This window comes from Pituophis catenifer, unplaced genomic scaffold (genome assembly GCF_029215685.1).
Source record: "Pituophis catenifer annectens isolate HBS135680 unplaced genomic scaffold, rPitCat1.0.hap2 SCAF_17, whole genome shotgun sequence".
In the NCBI taxonomy this organism is placed as follows: domain Eukaryota; kingdom Metazoa; phylum Chordata; class Lepidosauria; order Squamata; family Colubridae; genus Pituophis; species Pituophis catenifer.
In genome coordinates this window covers 8,154,849-8,170,044 of record NW_027256897.1, presented here as the reverse complement: position 1 = coordinate 8,170,044, position 15,196 = coordinate 8,154,849, and the positions used below count along the sequence as shown (strand labels likewise).

General features: G+C 44.1%; 1 protein-coding gene across 1 annotated transcript; it reads left to right on the top strand.

Annotated features, from left to right (window-relative positions):
- The first annotated feature begins 621 nt into the window (after window positions 1-621).
- PHF19 (PHD finger protein 19) lies at window positions 622-12,163 on the top strand. The gene is made up of 14 exons (XM_070955611.1): window positions 622-832; window positions 2,202-2,283; window positions 2,827-2,922; window positions 4,154-4,254; window positions 5,009-5,157; window positions 5,475-5,570; window positions 6,689-6,757; window positions 8,235-8,355; window positions 9,150-9,217; window positions 9,527-9,682; window positions 9,768-9,843; window positions 9,986-10,071; window positions 10,565-10,660; window positions 11,620-12,163. The coding sequence occupies exons 1-14, from the start codon at window positions 653-655 to the stop codon at window positions 11,969-11,971; spliced, it is 1,728 nt and encodes a 575-aa protein (XP_070811712.1). The 5' UTR covers window positions 622-652; the 3' UTR covers window positions 11,972-12,163.
- The last annotated feature ends 3,033 nt before the right edge of the window (window positions 12,164-15,196 follow it).

Below are 15,196 nucleotides of genomic sequence, written 5' to 3'. Positions count from 1 at the left end.
AGCGAATGGCTTCCTGACTTTTTTGCAAATCGGTTGCCTTAGAACCTTCCTGGGTCCACGTACAAGTTTTCCACCATCTTTAATGTCACTCAAAACTCGAGGCTGTGCAGTGCTTCAGTTCGGTCCTGATCACCTAAAGATGCTTGATCTTAAAACCTGGAGATTGCACGGCAGCCCTGAGTTTAATTTAATTCACCGCTCCAAAATCTGCCTGCTCCAAATGTTGATTTTTTGGGGGGGATGTCTTAAAACCGCAACTTCGGAGCCGCGGGTGAGAACAGATCGAAAACGTGAACTCGGTGTGAGAGTGTTTGGGGTCCTTGGGTTAATCGTAGCCAGAGGTGGTATTCAGCCGGTTCGTACCAATTCGAGCGAACCGGTAGCGGGGAGTGCAGGTGGCCCCACTCCCGCCCACCTGCCCGGACTTAATACCGTCCTATTTAGCCATGTTTTCAAGACCGGGGACCTGCACGGAAGGTGCGCGTGCGAGCAAAGCACATGCACGGAAGGCTAGGCGCATGTGTGGATAGCACGCACTTGCGGGGGGCGAACCGGTGTTAAGAATATTGGAAACCCACCGCTGATCGTAGCTATGCGTTTTTTAGAAATAATGCTCTTTTTTTCTCTCTCTCTCTCTTTGTAGCCCAGGAACATGGGGACTCCTGACCCTGGGCGCACTTATGCAGCCCTCGGACACCTGCAGCAATCGATGGCGGATTGGGTGGCCAGAACTCAGGACAGTCGGCGAGAGCTGATGGCTAAATTGCCCGAAGGACAATATGTCTTATGCCGCTGGACTGATGGACTTTATTATCTTGGGAAGATTAAGAGAGTAAATAACATTTTCTCCCTTTCTTTCTTTCTTTCTTTCTTTCTTTCTTTCTTTCTTTCTTTCTTTCTTTCTTTCTTTCTTTCTTTCTTTCTTTCTTTCTTTCTTTCCTTCCTTCCTTCCTTCCTTCCTTCCTTCCTTCCTTTCTTTTATATTGTATGGAAAAATATTTGTATTATTTTTTTTAAGTCTATAAGTAATCTTGTTTCCATCTCACATTTGTTAAGAGAGTTCAAATATGGGAGGGGACATACTGCTTCCCTTTCGCCTTTCAGCTCCAATCTAGGAGCCCTCAAGCAGTCGCATTCATGACAAACCATTTTATACCAAATTTATATTGGTATATTTATTTATTATTTCAATTATTTCAATATTTATATTTATATTCGAATCCGAGTAAGAGTATGGCTAGCTGATGAGAGCTAAATAGCTTGAAATAGATCTATACTAGTCTCCCTTTATTTCTTTATCAGCAATATATGTGTGTGTGTGTGTGTGTGTGTGTGTGTGTGTGTGTGTGTGTGTGTGTGCGTGCGTGCGTGCATGCATGCATGTATATAATTTATACATTTTTCTTTAATAAACATAAAAAACTGAATGTTTACATGAAGAGTGCGTTGTCTGGGTACAGAGTTTTGGGAAATAATAATAGAAATAATAACAATAATCATATTAATCATATAATAATAATTGCTTATCCATATTAATATACCTTTTAATTAATGTACCTTTTAAGTTTCTAAACCCTGTTTCTGTCATCTAACCATTGATAAAATGAATCCCATGTTAAAAAAATATTCTGTTTCTTCCTTCTCCTTTATTTTAAGTGTTAATCTATCCATTTCTGCGCATTCTAATATTTTTTAAAAAATTACGTTTTCATCTATCTATTTTCATTCATCTATCTCTTCATTTTTCCACTGTTTGTGCAAAGACAATTCTCATTGCTGTTTTTCTTTTTCCCCTTCGTATCTTCCTGCCTTCCCCAAGCTTATTCTATTATTATTATTATTATTATTATTATTATTATTATTATTATTATTTTATTATTATTATTCTAATTTATTTATTCTTGCATCTCCTTTTTCGGGTGCAAATAGCAATCGCTCGGTACTCTCAAAAGCCGGAGAAGGAGCAAAAGGAATAATGAAAAACTTTGGGGTTCACAGAGCATGTTAAGTTAGCCCATGTGGGGTGGAGGGTCCACTGTTTTAGGGAGTTGGGGGGAGCCCTACCTTCATTTTTGCAATCTGAATCATGAACGAAGACCCCAGTTTGCAAAATTGGAGCAATCCAGGACAAAGCTTGGATTACGCCACCTTTGCAACCTGAGCTCTGTGTTCTGCATTTTCTTTTTATTCTGCCTTTACAGGTGAGTGAAGCTAAGCAAAGTTGCCTGGTGACCTTTGAAGATAATTCGAAATATTGGGTGCTATGGAAGGACATCCAGCATGGTGCGTGAACATTCCCGGCCTCTTGTCCTTGGGGGACTTCTCAACATTTTCAGATGTTGAATGTGGATGGGGGAGGAGATGAATGAGGACTAGAATCTTGCTGTTCTGACCTAGGCTTCTTTAGAAACTATACAGCACGATCTTAGTACGGCTGTGAATTATTGTCATTCCCAGTCCGAAAGGCTTCTCAAACAGTCTTTCAGGGGAGTGTTTACAAACACTCACCTTATCTCCCTTGGAATGCTGCCAGAGAACTAATTGCCACACGCAGGGCAAGGCCAAACTTAGCACAGAGTCAAACAGAGCTTTTACCGACCAGATGAACTAATTGCTTCCTGCAAAAGCTCACATCCTTTCACTTCTCTTTCACGTCTTATGGGAGGGGCCAATCATCTCCAAGCCTTACTCCCAAATCGTCCCTGTTTCCTTAACTGTGCCTCTGTTTATACAATCCAGGATGGTATTAGCTTTTTTGGGGGGTTACAATTCTAAACCTGGATTGGGTTTACCAGATCTCTTCCCCCCCCCCTTCCTGCTTTCTAGCTGGTGTCCCCAGTGAACAGCCTGAATGTAACATCTGCTTGGAGAAGACATCAGAACCTCTGAATGAGATCTTGATCTGTGGGAAATGTGGAGTTGGTGAGCATGTTCTCCAGATCTTCCTCCTACCTGGTTTTGGGTGGGTCTAGATCAGTGGTGAAATCCAATTTTTTTTACTACTGGTTCTGTGGGTGTGGCTTGGTGGGCGTGGCACGGGAAGGATATTGCAAAATCTCCATTCCATCCCCACACCTGGGGGAAGGATACTGCAAAATCCCCATTCCCTCCCCACTCCTGGGGGAAGGATATTGCAAAATCTCCATTCCCACCCCACTCTGGTGCCAGCCAGAGGTGGTATTTGCCGGTTCTCCGAACTACTTAAAATTTCCGCTACCGGTTTGCCAGAACCTGCAGGATTTCACCCCTGGTCTGGATCATCCCTACTATTGTTTCTCTGCTGTGGGCGAGGAACGGATGTACCCTCTTGGGTGTAGCGGTGTAGCGTAAAGGTTTAAAATTCAAGTCATTTCTAGCTTGAGTTCAAAATACCTCTCTGACACTTTATTTTTTTAAACAATTTTTTAATTTTATTTTAATACAAACACTTCATCTTTTATTAAACAGTGTGTCATCTGGGTACAAATATTTTGTGCAATAACAATTAAAATTTACAGCCATATTTAATATTTTATCTATTCTAAAACTTAATACTATTCTTAACATACCTACTATTATAACAATCGTCTTCTTAGTTTATTTAACTTTATTAAAACATTTTCCATATTTCACTTCTCTGCTTTTCTTTCTAATTTTCACATTTGTTCTCTAACCATTGATAGAATAACTAACCATACGCTATAATAATCATAATCATAATAATCTAACCATTGATAGAATAACTAACCATACGCTATAATAATAATCATAACCTTCCTTTTCTTTAATTGCAAGTGTTAAATCTATTCATTTCTGCACATTCTAATTATCTTCTTAATAACATTCTCATCCCTGGGGATCTCGTCACTTTTCCAATTTTGTGCAAATACAATTCTAGCTGCAGTTATTACACGAAGAATCAGATATACATTTTTCTTTACTATAAGTTTCTGGTAAAATCCCCAACAAGATTAATTCAGGTTTAAAATCAATATGTTGTTGTATCATTTCCTCCAATCAAATACGAATTTTTGCCCAGTATCTCTTAGCTTCTACACATGTCCACCACATATGATAGTACGACAGGTTTATATGATAATGTTGTGGATGCTCCTGCATTTAAGCTTCTGTATCACTTTAAAACTTTCCGTTTCCCCCTTCTCCTCCTTCCCAGGGTACCACCAACAGTGCCACATTCCACTGGTGGAGAGCCTTGAAGAGTCTTTGGGGGCTCCCTGGTTTTGTCGGAGATGTATCTTTGTACTAGCCGTGCGGGTAAGTGGCATACAAGAGTTTTTCGGTGGCTCAGTGGCTAAGAAGCTGAACTTGCCGATCGAAAGGTCGGCAGTTCAGCGGTTCAAATCCCTACTGCTGCCTAACAAGCTCCCGTTGCTTGTCCCAGCTTCTGCCAACCTAGCAGTTCGAAAGCAGGTAAAAAAGGCAAGTAGAAAAATAGGGACCACCTTTGGTGGGAAGGGAACAGCGTTCCATGCGCCTTTGGCATTGAGTCATGCCGGCCACACGACCACGGAGACGTCTTCGGACAGCGCTGGCTCTTCGGCTTTGAAACAGAGATGAGCACCGCCTCCTAGAGTCGGGAACGACTTGCCTCCAGAAGTTGTGAATGCTCCAACACTGGGAGTTTTAAAGAAGATGTTGGCTAACCATTTGTCTGAAGTGGTGTAGAGTTTCCTGCCTAAGCAGAGGGTTGGACTAGAAGACCTCCAAGGTCCCTTCCAACTCTGTTATTCTATTCTATTCTATTCTATTCTATTCTATTCTATTCTATTCTATTCTATTCTATTCTATTCTATTCTATTCTATTCTATTCTATTCTATTCTATTCTATTCTTCCGTCAAAAGTAAGGCACTCCTTCCCAGGGGGAATAAAACTTGTTGAGTTGGCCACCTGCTTCTGGAAAAGACATTAAGAGGAGGAAGGGGGAGAAGGATATTATATATTATAAAAGAAGAGGAACAATTGACTTGAGAATGGGTAGAAAATGCTCGTTTCTTGTTCCTTCTCCAGAAAGGCGGGGCCTTGAGGAAAGGAGCCATCGCTCGGACTCTGCAGACGGTTAAAATGGTCCTGTGTTATAATCCGGAAGAGCTGGAGTGGGATTCCCTCCACAGAACGAATCACCAGCAGTGTTACTGCTATTGTGGTGGTCCCGGAGAGTACGTTCGATTGAGGGCGATGTTGGGGGAATCACTGAAGGGTTTGAGAGGGTGAAGAGTGATCTTGGGCAGCTGGAGGGGACAGTTTTCGGCGTCCCCGAGGGATGCAGATATTTCCATTTTCTGAAATGTGGCCCTGAACTTTGCAAGCTAGCTTTGAAATTCACTTCGGTGGGTGCAAACGATTCCATGTTTTTCCAACGTGGCTGTGAGCTCTGGCAGCTGGAGGATGGTCGCTGTCCGAGGCAGTCGCTAAACGAGGACTACCTCTGTTAGAGGACAATACCGATAAAGAATGTCTACCTGTTCCTTCTCAGGTGGTACCTGAAGATGTTGCAGTGCCTTCAATGCCGTCAGTGGTTTCACGAAGCTTGCATGCAGTGCCTGAACCATCCCATGCTTTTTGGAGATCGGTAGGTGCGGCTGGAGTCATGCCGGCTGAGGAGGAAAGGTTTTGTAGTCCAACCCAGGGGTGAAATATAGCAGGTTCTGACAGGTTCTGGAGAACCGGTAGCGGAAATTTTGAGTAGTTCGGAGAACCGGCAAATACCACCTCTAGCTGGCCCCAGAATGGGGTGGGAATGGAAATTTTGCAGTATCCTTTCCCCAGGAGTGAGATGGGAATGGAGATTTTGCAGTATCTTTTCCCCAGGAGTGGGGTGAGAATGGGGATTTCGCAATATACTCCCCCCAGGAGTGGGATGGGAATGGAGATTTTGCAGTATCTTTTCCCCAGGAGTGGGGTGAGAATGGGGATTTCGCAATATACTCCCCCCAGGAGTGGGATGGGAATGGAGATTTTGCAGTATCTTTTCCCCAGGAGTGGGGTGAGAATGGGGATTTCGCAATATACTCCCCCCAGGAGTGGGGTGGGAATGGAGATTTTGCAATATACTCCCCCCAGGAGTGGGGTGGGAATGGAGATTTTGCAGTATCGTTCCCCTGGAGTGGGGTGGGAATGGGAATGGGGTGGAGTGGGGTGGGGTGGAGAGCTGCCAGGCCGATATCTTCAAAACTTGGCAAGGAGTCACAAACCAATTAAGCGAACTAATTGACTCCTGCAAACTCCACTCCCCTTTCGCTCCTCTTTATTCCCTCTGGGAGGGGCCATTCATCGTCCACCTGTGGCTTTATTCCCGAATCGACCCTTGTTCCTTAGCTGTTCCCTTCATCTGGTAGCTCTGCGTATGTGCACACTGGGAACAGGATCCAGCTGTCCTTCTGCCCCACTGATGTCCGACTCCAAAAGCAGCTGACAACTGTCAGACGGTCCTGGCCCCCTCTCTGCCTCTGACGCAGAGCCCTCCTCAGAGCCTTCCCCAGACTCCAGGACTGGCCCATGTTCCTCCCCAACCTCCTCACTGTCTGAGTCTGCTGACAGATCCGCTGGCCGCTGGTGGGAAGGGTTTTGTAGTCCAATCCCTACCGAAGGCAGCAGCTGGGGCGGGAAGCCTGATATACAGTTCTTGCATCCATCTAAAAATCAATTAACAGGAGCCTGTTCTCTCTTTTTCTCTCTCGTGTCTTTCAGATTTTATATTTTCTACTGCACGGTGTGTAATCAGGGACCGGAGTACCTCAAACGTTTACCTTTGAGATGGTAAGATCTGCTTCCCCCCCCAACTCCCAAATAAAAGGAATTTACGTTCATGTATCATATTGCACCAGGTACCACTTAGCCCTTACTTAGGGTAAAAAAGGGGGAATTACCAAAACACGTTATACCATAGAGAGCTTCTTCCATTCTCATCCTGGCACCGCTGAGTTTTCAAAGTTTGGTTTCTAGGTTCCGGCTTCTGTATTACAAAGAGCCTCAGCCACAAAGTTAGGAATGGGGTGATGTTCTTGGGGTTTTTTTTAAGCATCGTTTTAAAATGTATATATGCTGGAAAAGGAAATGTTTTTGAAATTGCATGGCTTTCACGCGTGCCTTAAATTGAGCAATTGAGAGTCGAAGAGATTAGGACGATCGGGTGATATTAGGAACCCGGTTTTTCTGTTCAAAGTTTTTTTTAACTGTACACATATTTATGAATTGTATGGTTTGTAATGTTTATTATTGGGAAGAGGAAGAAAAGGAGGTGGGAGGAGAGATGGGTGGAGGAAGAGCAGGAGGAAGAAGAGAAATAGGAGGAGAGAAGGAGGAGGGATGATAGAATAGAATAGAATAGAATAGAATAGAATAGAATAGAATAGAATAGAATAGAATAGAATAGAATAGAATAGAATAGAATAGAATAGAATAGCAGAGTTGGAAGGGACCTTGGAGGTCTTCTAGTCCAACCCCTTGCTTAGGTAGGAAACTCTACACCACTTCCGACGAATTGTTATCCAACATCTTAAAAACTTCCTGTGTTGGAGCATTCACAACTTCTGGAGGCAAGTTGTTTCCCCTCATTAATTGTTCTCACTGTCAGGAAATTTCTCCTTAGTTCTAAGTTGCTTCTCTCCTTGATGAGTTTCCACCCATTGCTTCTTGTCCAGCCCTCAGGTGCTTTGGAGAATAGCTTGACTCCCTCTTCTTTGGGGCAGCCCCTGAGATATTGGAACACTGCTATCATGTCTCCCCTAGTCCTTCTTTTCATTAAACTAGACATACCCAGTTCCTGCAACCGTTCATCGTATGTTTTAGCCTCCAGTCCCCTAATCATCATGGTTGCTCTTCTCTGTACTCTTTCTAGAGTCTCCACATCTTTTTTACATTGTGGGATCAGGGATATGGGAGGAGGAAGAAGAGAACTGGGAGGACAAGGAGGAAGAGAAATAGGAGGAGAAGGAGGAGGGATGAGAGGTATAGGAGGAGGAGAAGGAAGAGAAATAGGAGGAAGAGGGTTGAGAGATGACAGATATAGGAGGAGAGAGGAGATATGGGGGGAGGAGGAGGAAGAAGAGAAATTGGAGGGAGGAGGAGGAGGAGATTTTTATGGAGGTATATAAAACTAATCAAAGAAAGAATTGGCTATCAGGAAATGCTATCCCTATTCCTTCACCTTATGCTATAAACATTTCCACCTCCTTCCTGCAATCATTTCCTTCAACAGGAAGGTCATTGTCTCCTTTGTTTCTTGAACACACAGGGTCGATGTCGTGCACCTTGCCATCTACAACCTGGGCGTGCAAAGTAAGAAGAAATATTTCGACTTTGAGGAAATCTTAGCCTTTGTCAATCACCGCTGGGACCATTTTCAGCTTAGCAAGGTATGCGGGGGCCAGCCTCAAATCCTTCTCTTTATAATTTGCTTCCCATTGAACACGAGCTAACTTCCTCTGGAGCTGTTCTTATAAAATGGGTTCTCCATGGCTAATTGAAAGATATTTAGATGCTTTATGCTTGGAAGTAGGGCAGGAATATGACAAAAGGTGGATTCTTTAGTCTCAACTTGGTATCAAATCTGCGATCTTGAGGTGTGCAAAGATAAATTCTCCAAGTTGTTTCTTCTTCCCTGTCAGGGTAGTGATTTAAGAGCTAACCAGCTGCTACAATGATGCAATGATGAACTGATGGGAATGAGTCAGCATTTTTGGCTGTTATCCCTTTAAGAGCCTGTATAATAAGAAGAGTCCCTGTTAGGGCAGTTTTTGGCTGTTATCCCTTTAAGAGCCTGTATAATAATAAGAGACCCTGTTAGGGCACATCTCTATCGCCATGTGTTCTTCCCTGCTGTAATTTACTGACTTCTGCCTATAGTACGTGTATGCCTAGTACATATTCTTTTGTAGATAAAAACCACTATTTCTTGCAAACCTCTGTTTGCTGTTATTGCTCCTGGGTTGTCTCACATAGTAAAGCTGCGTGCACTCTGACATTCCCTAAACCCCAAAGCAAGGTCCCAGCAAAAAGCTGGGACAAGCGAGAATGGACCCACAAAATTCCACAGAAGTTTAGAGAAGGATGGTGGATGGTGGATTAGACACAGCTTTGACTTAGTCTTTCAAAGGTTGGCGCAAAAAGCTAATTTGGGGCTAATTTTGCCTTAAAATCTCTTCCCCAGTTGACTGCAACCCCTGTGGCAGAACGAGGTCCTTTCCTTCTAGATGCACTAAACAGTTACAAAAGCAGGTGAGCTTGAAATAATCTGTTCTCCTAAGAGTTGTAAAGATCCAGCTGACTCGATTAGAAGAGGATATTGGTAGCTTGGGGTTGAGTTCTGGGGTCCTTGGTTCTCTCTGAGCTTGGTGGGGGTTTTTTTGCAGACATTTCATTACCTTACTAAGTGACATCATCAGTGCTAGAAGGGAGTGGAGTTTGTGGAGAAGAGGAGGAGGAGGAATGTAGGGTCCTTGGTGCTCTCTGAACTCAGCGATTTTCTTGCGGACGTTTCTTTTCTTGTTGAACCAAGATGCTGGATTTGTCTTGGTGGCTTTTCAGGTTTCTGTGCGGGAAGGAAATCAAGAAAAAGAAATGCATCTTCCGCCTCCGGGTTCGAGTCCCCCCGAATCCTCCCAGCAAGATGCTCCCGGATAAGTTTGCGGGACGGAGCGAGACAAAGAAAAGGGGGAAAGTCAAATCCTCCCACAAAAGCAGGTCTGTAGAAGTCAGCAGAGGCTCTTCGTGCCACCTGTCTGATTCCTGGTCTTTTCTTTATTTTTTTTTCCCCTTTCCTCTCCAGTTTGCTGCCGCATCAATCCCAGCACGAACGGAGAAGGAAAAACCCCAAATTTCTCTTGGAGGATGCCATTCCAAGTGTCAGTTTGCTAAAATGATGGGCTCTGCAGTTGGAAACTGCCTTCAAATTCTACGTGGGGCTGGGAGAGAATTGGTGGATTTTCTTGCAAATTATTCTCATTCTCCCTCTCTCTCCTTTTTCCTTTTTCCTTCCTGCCACAGAGTGATTTTGCCTCAGCTTGGAGCACCAACCATCACCTGGCCTGCATCTTTGATTTCTCGCTGGATGAAATCCAGAGTCTTAAAAGGTAACACTTTTTCTTGAAGACGTTTCATTACCCAGCTAGGGAACATAATCAATGCTAGAAGGGGGTGGGATTTGGGAGGAGAAGGAGGAGGAGAAGGATGACGACAACAATTCTATCTGGACTGTGGGGTCCTTGGTGCTCTCTGAGCTTGTTTGTTTTCTTGAAGATGTTTCATTACCCAGCTAGGGAACATCATCAATGCTAGAAAGGGGTGGGGTTTGGGAAGAGGAGGAGGAGGAGGAGGAAGAAAAATGGAGGAAAAGAGGAGGAAAAGGAGGAGGACTGTGGGGTCCTTGGTGCTCTCTGAGTGTTTGTTCTCTTGAAGACGTCTCCTTACCCAGCTAGGGAACATCATCAATGCTAGAAAGGGGTGGGGTTGGAGGGGAGGAGGAGGAGGAGAATTTTCCTGTCTGGACTGTGGAGTTTTTGGTGCTCTGAGCTTGGTTATTTTCTTGCAGACATTTCATTACTGTTCTTTCTCCCTCTTTTCTAGTGCAAGTTCGGGCCACGGCTTCCTCTCCGATGTAGACTCCACGGATGCTGCCAGCACGTCGGGCTCGGCCTCGACGAGTTTCTCCTTCGAGTCGAGGTCCTTTATAAATTGAAAAGGCTTCTCTTGTTAAAAAGCGTTTCGGCCCCTGAAAGTTGTATCCCAGCTAGCCCTCGCCTCGCCATCCCAATTCAGACGAGTTTAAGTGAGATGCACCCGATGTCAGAGGTTGCATCTGACTCGCAAAAAAATACCCTGCAGTTTTACGACATTGGGAGCGATAACTCTGATTGCCAAACAATCAGTTGACCTTACACCAGCGGCTCCCAACCTGTTGGGCGCCAGGGACCGGTTCCGTGGAGAAAGGTTTTTCCGTGGACCGGAGGGGGCGAGGTTTTGCGTGCTGCCTGCATCCCGCAGATATGGCTTCGCTTCTTTGCGTGGACCGGTTGCTGGCTGTTCCGACCCAGCTCCCCAAACACGACAAACCCTGATTCCTTTATTAGGAGCGCCAGCAGCCGCGGGAAAAAGTTTCTCTTTCACCTCAGGCTAACAAGTCTAGCCGGGAGATGAATAGTTATCAGCCATATCTATTCATCTCTGTCCACTACCTTTTATTCCCAGAGCTATCGTGAGGCTTCACTAGCAGCAGTGGCTCTTCCGTCCCAAGGACCGGCCCATAGATTTCCACTGCTCTCCTCTCCTCTGCTTTCTGTGCATCCGTGCATCAGGCAGTAGACCCAACTGTTGCTCCTCTTCCTCATCAGCCAATTCCAGACCTGGGGGCTCTTGATGACCCTCCATCTGAGGGCTGATGGACAGCCCATGCTCCACCTCTCTCTCTCTGCCAGCTCCATTCCCTCTTCCTCCTCGGAGCTCTCAGGTTGCCTTGATGCTGACCCTGACTCCCATGCCTCCTCCTCCTTATCTGATTTGGTTGCTGGAGCAGCTAGAGGCTGATAGGCCACAACACTGCCATGCCATGGACCGGGGGTTGGGGACCCTTGCCTTACGCCTCATCCCTAAGAATCCCCTGTTTTCTTACCATCTTTTGGCAGGACAAACGTCGGGAGCCGGAAGCGCAAACTGTCCGCTAAAACCTACGCGCCGTTCGACGCCAAACCAAAATCCTCCGAGCGTCTCCGCAGGCTCGTCCCCGGCTGCTCCTTGGATGGCAGTGACCGTGCCAGCAGTCCGGATCGCCCGGGGAACGCCATCGACTGCCAGACTTTGGAGAGCTTGAGCGAAGACGATTTATCCCTCTCTCACCTCCAGTCATCCATCAGCAGCTATTTCGGAGCCACCGGCCGGTTATTCTGCGGAGAGAAATATCAAGTGTTGGCTCGGAGGATCAGCCCGGAAGGAAAAGTGGAATATCTTGTGGAGTGGGAGGGCAGCACCCCCTACTGAGGCGTGTCGGGGGCCCGCCATGTGAAGCCATAAGAGAGAAACAGGGTGGGGAATGCAATCAGGGAAAAACAGTTTGCCCTGAACTGCCTTGGGGATTATCTGTTCCAGACTAAATTTCCAACGGTCCCTGTTGTAAACCCTTTGGGTTGGGCTAGGAAAGATGGAAGGGGTGGCTTAGTGATCAGTGACTGTTTAACCTTAGCTCCGTGTGGCCGTTCGGGACAAAAGGGGGAGCGAATTCCCCGGGGCAGCCCCATAGAAATTACATCACTTGGACAAGATTGGCACCTATCTAACGTGGCACTTATTTTGTCCCCCTGATAAAGGATAGCGAGAGATCACACGTCGATAGGATCCAGAAGGGGGTTGAATGATTAACCCTGCTTAGCAGGTGGGATGAGCAGTTGTAAAGCAGGCTGATCGGATGGCTGGTGGAGGAATGCCTATAAGGATAAAGCCAAAGGGTGGGGATTTAGGACACCTCCAAGCTCCTGGGTGCGGCCCCCCACAATCCCTTCCTAAACTGGGTTGCAGTTTTAATGTGACGGAAGGGGGGGAAAGATTAGCAAATGCACTAAAGATGCACACACCTTGATTCTCTTCCACTTCATTGGAAGTGGACATCTGGCGGGTGAGCTTTCTACCCTGTCCGTTTTGGCTCGATGGTTTGCAATTTATTTTATTTTTTTTGACTGCCGTGGATGAAAGCCGAAAATTCAGCTAGGATGGTCCGTTTATGACAAATGTCTCAACAGGAGCGGGTTCCCAGCCTAGAAAAAGCACAAAATTGGCTGTTGCGTTTTTACCTTGCCAAGATTCCCCTTTTTTTTCCCATTTACAAGTGCCTCTCTCTCCACATATATATATGCTGTTATCCCCAGAGGAAAAGATTTGCAGAGCAATACTGAATCCTAATTGTATTTTCCTGCTCCTGTTTGCACAGTTTAACTTGAGGCCCCTGCAGACAAGAGAGGGCCTCTCAAAATATATATTCTACCCCCACCCCAGAAGGATTTATTTGTATTTTAAAATATTATAATAATTATTTTTGCCTTGGTTTGGACTGATCTTGTAAACGCTTCTATGCACCTTCACAAGTCAGGGCCGCTGCTTTTTTTAATAAGTGGCCTTTTGTGTGTTCGTTCTTATTCAAATGGTAATGAATGTGTCAGAGGTACAATTATTAAAAAAAAAAGAAGAAGAATATTGGTAACTTTGTTGTGGATTTAATAAGACAAACACAACTTTTAGATTAATCAGAGACAAATTTATATATTGCGCAATAGGTTCAAAGCTCTGTACATGAAGCGTTGAACAAAGACAGAAACTAGGTACAATGGTTTTATACCCTTCTAGACAAAGGATTCTGTTAACTCAGCAATTCATGTGGTCATATACATTTGTCATTTTTAATTGACATTTCCTAATTACCGAGTTTCTTTGCAAAACAGTTATAATTCTCTTTGTAGATTACTGAAGCATAGACTCAAATCATCTTCTGACGATAGACAACTTTTAACTCATGTGGATCCCCTTGACCTAACCAACCCTTAAGCTGTATGTCATTAGAATGTTCCTTTCTTCTGACAACTTAGAGGCCTCCTAGAGGAACCAAAAGGATTTTGGCTGAGTTTGTACTTTTTCCAACCGGATGCATTGCTTTTTAGAATAGAGTGAATAGAAAGTTATCCAGTGGTCATCTATCAGAGCCCGCTTCATTACATTAACTTGGCCGTATCTTCGTATTGATAGCACTGCGTGAGAGGGTATACAGCAGCTGTTTGGAAGTTGAATGCTCGAGGGACGAGGGGAAGCTCTAAAAGAAGGGAAGGGAGCACCTGAGTTGGGACACAAATTGATAAATTCGGAGATTTTAAAAGAACCTGGATCTGAAGAAGTAAAGTGAAGGAGAGGCAGGTTACAATCACAGCGCTTGGAGGAAGGAAGAAAATGTAGTTGCACAGAATGAGAGAAAATGAAATTGGATGTGCAGAACAAAACATTTTAGCCTATCTGAATTCATATCTATCTATCTATCTATCTATCTATCTATCTATATATCTGAATTATCTTAAGAAGTCATGGATATCCATCCACACTGGGTTTGGGGGCAATAGTATAAAAGATACAGAAGTGGTTTGCTATTGTTTTCTTCCTCCCTCCCTCCCTCCCTCTTCTAATTTATCTATCTACCTACCTACTGTATCTATCTACCATATCTATCTATCATCTACCTACCTACCTACCTACCGTACTGTATCTACCATATCTATCTGCCTACCTACCATATCTACCTACCATATCTATCTATCATCTATCTATCTATCATTATCTATCTACCTACCTACCTACCGTATCTACCATATCTACCAACCTATCTACCTACCTACCTATCTCTAATCTTTCTCATCTAATATCATCTACCTACCTACCTTACTATATCTATCTACCATATCTATATCTACCTACCTACCTACCGTATCTACCATATCGATCGATCGATCGATCGATCTCTATCTACCTACCGTATCTATCTACCATATCTATCTATCCCTACCTACCTACTGTATCTACCATATCTATCTATCATCTATCTATCTATCTATCTATCTATCTATCTATCTATCTATCTATCTTATCTATCTACCTACTCTATCTATCTATCTATCTATCTATCTATCTATCTAATCTCTCTCTCATCTATCTACCCACCACCTATTTATCTATCTATCATCTATCTATATCACCTATCTATCTACATCCACCCATCCAAAACTATAAGCATCCATCACTCGTGTGAGATGGATTTCCGTGTAGTTTCCCACCCAACTTCTAATCAGGTTCAAGGATTCTAGGAGAAAGTTCCATAAAAGTTCTGTTCTTTGAAACATGAATGTCTGTTAAGAGAAGTTATTTCCTGAAATTCCTGAAAGGGAGCCTGGATAGCTCTGCAGACTAAGCACTGTAATTTAACACCAGCTGTCTGCAATTAAAGTAAGTTCGAATCTTGCCAGGCTCAAGGTTGACTCAGCCTTCCATCCTTTCTAAGGTAGGTAAATTGAGGACCCAGTTTGTGGGGGCAATAAGCTGACTTTGTATAAATATACAAAAGTATGAAGGCTATTGCTTAACGCATTGTAAGCCGCCCTGAGTCTCCGGAGAAGGGCGGCATATAAATAATAATAAAAAAAGACATTGAATAACATTTTGCTGCAAAAATTCCAA